Source organism: Sinocyclocheilus grahami, unplaced genomic scaffold (genome assembly GCF_001515645.1).
Source record: "Sinocyclocheilus grahami isolate Dianchi unplaced genomic scaffold, SAMN03320097.WGS_v1.1 scaffold443.1, whole genome shotgun sequence".
Classification (NCBI taxonomy): domain Eukaryota; kingdom Metazoa; phylum Chordata; class Actinopteri; order Cypriniformes; family Cyprinidae; genus Sinocyclocheilus; species Sinocyclocheilus grahami.
This window is the reverse complement of record NW_015505622.1, coordinates 267,913-274,157: the sequence shown is the minus strand read 5'-3', so window position 1 is coordinate 274,157 and position 6,245 is coordinate 267,913. Positions and strand designations below refer to the sequence as shown.

The following is a 6,245-nucleotide window of genomic DNA, read 5'->3' as shown; positions in this document are numbered from 1 at the left end:
AACAAAGTATCACAACTAGAAGAGCCTAAAAACATATTTAAACATGTGTAATAACAAATGGAGATATGTCGCCTTAACCCAGAGGTAACAGCTTTGTGCCCATTGTATACTAACACCTTTCCACATTTATCACTACTTACAAAGTTCAATTATTTTCCATTCTTTCAGTAACAACTGAAAATTGTTTTCAATCATTGCACTTGCCTTGCTTTGCTTTTGTAAGAAAAATAGCCTCTATAATTTTCTTCTCAACTTAATTTGTTGACTCCATCATTCTTATTACAATTCCTGAGACCTGGGCTATATTTTTTGACCGCCAACTCCCGCCTGCAGCAAAGATAAAACCACCCACTCCTGTGAGACCCAATCCCAATGCAGCCCTCTACCTCAAACTCCAACTCCCTTTTAATGTCAATGCTAACTCTACAGAAGCAACAGTTCGACATGTTTTGCATTTAGGAAATAAACTATTATGAAGACTTCCTAAACCACAGCAGGATTCCAATATTTAATAAAGTACAGCCTCCAGTTCAGTCACATCAACAGAGAGTCTCCAGGGAGAATGTCCCCTTGACTGGCTTCCTAGGTTGGTCTTGGTCCTCAGAGCACAGCATTGCAGGCCATCACTCCAGGCTGGTTGTGCCGATAAGCTTTGTGCCCTGATGGGAAACACAGTCCTCCAGGCTTTATCAATTTCAGACAGAGCACTTTATGCTCCATAACTTTTCAACCCTGCAGATAAGCGACAGCTTTCCTGCAACATCATGAAAGAACATTGAATAACTCAGGGGCACTCAAGAAAGGTCAGGCAATGAGCGATAGATGATGATAGAGAGATATGTACCATAAGTGTAACAAGCATGAGCTGCAAATTAAAATGGATAACAGTTCATGAAATTCAACAGAGATTTTATGGTGAAGGAGAAAAAAAAACTGGTGTTACTGGAACTGGACCTCCAAGTTGCAAATGAGTATGTATCCTATTGATTTGCTTAGAAAAGCTTGAATACTGTATCATATATGGCATTTGAAATAGATATTTCATTTAATATTTTAATTTTATACATGCAATAAACATTTTTTACTCTAAATACTGGCAATCTCTTATGTAGAACACAGATGCATCTTGCTACAAAAGCTTGATTTTTTTATGTGTTGTTGTGTTTTGAAATGTGCCAGAGCACAACAAACAAGAAGAACTAAGGTGGGAATTAGCTTAATTGTCTCCTTTTACTGTTTGTTTCCTTTTTCAGGTCAACTACTGCCATGACATTGTCATCATAATCTTCACAAATAAACAAAACTTATGAATTCTGAAACCTAAATACATGAATTTATGCCATAAATTAAATGCACCATGGTTGACTGAATTAAGCATCTCCACCACTAATGAATCTTTATTGAAAATCTAAAACTCAAAGTTGGAAAGTTTGACTTAGAATAATTTGCAAGTTTGCAATAACTGAGCCAACAATTCAATTTCATTATATTTATCAAGAATGCACTGCATTCATAAAAAAATTTATAAAAAAAAACCTTTGTGTCTATAATTTATTACCTTTTCTGTAGCATTCTGGAAAAACCATTCGACATTGTCCAGATTCATGGAGTCATGCTAACAGGAAAAAAATTATCTCTCCTTTCATTCATTTAGCTGTAATTACTCTAATTAAGCAGTAGCAATCAGGCAACACACACTGATGAACCTGACATCCGTGTCCTTGGGAAGGGAAAGGACGACTGTTCCGGATTAACAAGAAGGTGGGGAGTAGAGAATGCTGCAGTGTACATTAAAATGGATGTGATCTAAATGTCATTTCACTCATTTTTCTCATATTCTGTATGTGCCTAAGAGCAGTTTTTTTCTTTTAATAAAAGCATGTTAAGATGTTATTATACATATTTGTGTCTGCCAGAAAATGCACTGGGAGTAAATAAATAATAATCATTAGGTTCAAGTGCTTTTGTAAAAGTTGTAAAAGGGGTGAGAGAGAGAGAGAGCAAAATTTTTGTGTCTGAATTACTTCAGAAAACATCATACAGAATAAATGATGAAAAATGATTGTAAATGTTATCCTGACCACATTACATCAGGATCAGACACACTGCTTATGCTGCATTCCAGACAAAGTAGGAGGTTAGAATGTGTGAGCTGTATTTCTCAAATTCAACCTCAAAAGCTTTCTAGTCTAAAATCAAATGTAAACAAAACACGATGAAGCATGATTTAAGACATTTTTTATCACTTAAACACAAAATGCTTGAGTTTGCTCTAGACAAAAGCATGAAAAGTGAAATGCGATAATATTACATTACAAAAACGAATGCCTTCTCAAGCTAAACTTACATATTTACACAACTTTTGTTTCATTGTGATGATGACCTTTAACATAACCCAGCTCTGATCAGTCTGCCACAAATTTACAAGTCTAATGTTCGTCATTCCTGTGGTTATTTTTAAATCTGAGTTCTGAGTTGTCAGCAATGGTGCATTAATGCTTCCCAAATATGGCTTATGTACAGTACAGTCACAATGTTTATGACGCTGAATAAAATTAAGATTATCTAAAAACGTGAAGCCACATGCTTAAAGGAAATGCCACAGTCTGATTCTTTTATTGTTTAATTAATTGTTTAATTAATTAATATTTTAACTATCATTGAGAAGAGAAAGCAAAACTGGAGTGAAATGGAGATATTACTTAGGGACAAACAGCTGTATTAGATATGCATTGTGTTTTTAGTGCAGCCAACCCCAACCTTAAAACTGTATAAAACAAGAGAAATCCATTAATCCATCAATGAAAATAACTAGTGAGTTTTCTTACATGAAAGCTGGGAGACCAAGGTATCCAATAAGGTATCCAATTGTTAACTACAGAGAATGAAGGGAAGACAAACAACAATTAGCTGAATATTTTAGATTTCTGTCAGGACCAATATCATCAAAATGATTAACGCTTAGCATACAGTTTGGATTGACGGTATGATTCTGTTCTGGGTAAAAACTCACTGCCCATCCCCATAAATTAAATGCACCATGGTTGACTGAATTAAGCATCTCCACCACTAATGAATCTTTATTGAAAATCTAAAACTCAAAGTTGGAAAGTTTGACTTAGAATAATTTGCAAGTTTGCAATAACTGAGCCAACAATTCAATTTCATTATATTTATCAAGAATGCACTGCATTCATAAAAAAATTTATAAAAAAAAACCTTTGTGTCTATAATTTATTACCTTTTCTGTAGCATTCTGGAAAAACCATTCGACATTGTCCAGATTCATGGAGTCATGCTAACAGGAAAAAAATTATCTCTCCTTTCATTCATTTAGCTGTAATTACTCTAATTAAGCAGTAGCAATCAGGCAACACACACAGATGAACCTGACATCCGTGTCCTTGGGAAGGGAAAGGACGACTGTTCCGGATTAACAAGAAGGTGGGGAGTAGAGAATGCTGCAGTGTACATTAAAATGGATGTGATCTAAATGTCATTTCACTCATTTTTCTCATATTCTGTATGTGCCTAAGAGCAGTTTTTTTCTTTTAATAAAAGCATGTTAAGATGTTATTATACATATTTGTGTCTGCCAGAAAATGCACTGGGAGTAAATAAATAATAATCATTAGGTTCAAGTGCTTTTGTAAAAGTTGTAAAAGGGGTGAGAGAGAGAGAGAGCAAAATTTTTGTGTCTGAATTACTTCAGAAAACATCATACAGAATAAATGATGAAAAATGATTGTAAATGTTATCCTGACCACATTACATCAGGATCAGACACACTGCTTATGCTGCATTCCAGACAAAGTAGGAGGTTAGAATGTGTGAGCTGTATTTCTCAAATTCAACCTCAAAAGCTTTCTAGTCTAAAATCAAATGTAAACAAAACACGATGAAGCATGATTTAAGACATTTTTTATCACTTAAACACAAAATGCTTGAGTTTGCTCTAGACAAAAGCATGAAAAGTGAAATGCGATAATATTACATTACAAAAACGAATGCCTTCTCAAGCTAAACTTACATATTTACACAACTTTTGTTTCATTGTGATGATGACCTTTAACATAACCCAGCTCTGATCAGTCTGCCACAAATTTACAAGTCTAATGTTCGTCATTCCTGTGGTTATTTTTAAATCCGAGTTCTGAGTTGTCAGCAATGGTGCATTAATGCTTCCCAAATATGGCTTATGTACAGTACAGTCACAATGTTTATGACGCTGAATAAAATTAAGATTATCTAAAAACGTGAAGCCACATGCTTAAAGGAAATGCCACAGTCTGATTCTTTTATTGTTTAATTAATTGTTTAATTAATTAATATTTTAACTATCATTGAGAAGAGAAAGCAAAACTGGAGTGAAATGGAGATATTACTTAGGGACAAACAGCTGTATTAGATATGCATTGTGTTTTTAGTGCAGCCAACCCCAACCTTAAAACTGTATAAAACAAGAGAAATCCATTAATCCATCAATGAAAATAACTAGTGAGTTTTCTTACATGAAAGCTGGGAGACCAAGGTATCCAATAAGGTATCCAATTGTTAACTACAGAGAATGACGGGAAGACAAACAACAATTAGCTGAATATTTTAGATTTCTGTCAGGACCAATATCATCAAAATGATTAACGCTTAGCATACAGTTTGGATTGACGGTATGATTCTGTTCTGGGTAAAAACTCACTGCCCATCCATGCAGCTTGTCATGAATGAGCAGGGAGAGCAGCAATAACCCCCTTAGGGTAAACAGAACAAAACCAAATGTAGCATATATTCTTAATGTTCTTTATGGCATTTTAGTATAACAACATTATTCCAGATAAAAAGGAGTCTGATTTGAGAAACAAGGAATATCAGAAAGCCAAGTCCTGACTGTGATGATAGGAGGAGTTGGGGATGGAGGAGAGTAATTTGCTACCCCCTTAGGGTAAACAGAACAAAACCAAATGTAGCATATATTCTTAATGTTCTTTATGGCATTTTAGTATAACAACATTATTCCAGATAAAAAGGAGTCTGATTTGAGAAACAAGGAATATCAGAAAGCCAAGTCCTGACTGTGATGATAGGAGGAGTTGGGGATGGAGGAGAGTAATTTGCTCCTGAGCAAGCGATAAAGCTGCTGAATAATACTGAACAGACCTTAAAGGGATAGTTCACCCGAAAATGAAAATGCTGTCATTAATTACTCACCCTTATGCCATTACAAACCTGTAAAAACTTTGTTCTAAGCATCTAAACACACCGATTAAATATTTTTGATGAAAGACCTTTCTGACCCTGCATAGACAGCAACACGACTACCACGTTCAAGACCCAGAAACATAGTAAAGACATTGCTAAATTAGTCCATCTGACATCAGTGGTTGGATTGCAATTTTATGAAGAATATTTTCTGTGTGCAAGAGAACAAAAATAATGACTTTATATAACAATTCTTCTCTTCCATGTCAGTCTTCACTGTGCATTCACAAGAGTACCATGACACATGCATGTAGTTTTGCTGACGCAACAGCTGGCATTCTGACGTAGAACCCGGATGCGCTGCAGCTTGTTTATGTTGTGACTTAAATTAGATTAATATTAGTCATAAATGCTTAGTGTAATGTTTAATTCATTGTTTTCAATAATAAGAACATAAACAGTTTATATAGTAATTTATTGGGCTGTTCCCCTTTAAGAAAACATTGCCCATAATGCTGTTAAGATTGAGAGCACGCTGATGCCAACCGCCGTTTAACTGGAAAGAAGAAGAGGAAGAAGAGCGCGCTGAGAAGGGAACCGAGTATGTATGTGCCCTGCTAAAGTGAATTCACCCCTGTAAAAAACCTGAAACTCCAGTAAATCAGTTCTTTTGTTTTAATTCAAGTCGTCACGAGTCATTATTGCTTGTTAAAGTGAAGAAGACACGACAAAGCATCTGGTGCCGAAACCCAGGAACCTAGCAAGCAACACCCGAAATGACAGAGCGACTTGACAGACTACTCCGAAAACGGAGAGCTGTACTACGAGACTTTTACAAGATATTGAAACAGAGGTAGACAAAGAAGATCCGGTCATTGAACGACTATGTGAACAGTTAGCCCCGTTATCTGAAAAAGAGGAAACACTGCTGGAGTTATATGTTAGAATCGAGGATGGAGACCGATGATTTGGAGAATGAAATCGCTGATGTTGAGGATTATTCAACGAGCAAGTCATCACCGCAAATCACACGTGCACAGAGTGATACA

The 6,245-nt window shown here is 35.5% G+C and overlaps 1 protein-coding gene across 1 annotated transcript in view; it reads right to left on the bottom strand.

The window, feature by feature from the left end:
* Positions 1–3,276, bottom strand: part of LOC107552224 (cAMP-dependent protein kinase catalytic subunit PRKX-like) — a 67,431-nt gene extending 64,155 nt beyond the window's left edge. The window contains exon 1 of the mRNA XM_016234073.1: positions 3,242–3,276. Within this exon, the coding sequence (XP_016089559.1) occupies positions 3,242–3,276 (35 nt within the window). The remainder of the gene's footprint in view (positions 1–3,241) is intronic.
* Positions 3,277–6,245: the final 2,969 nt, after the last annotated feature.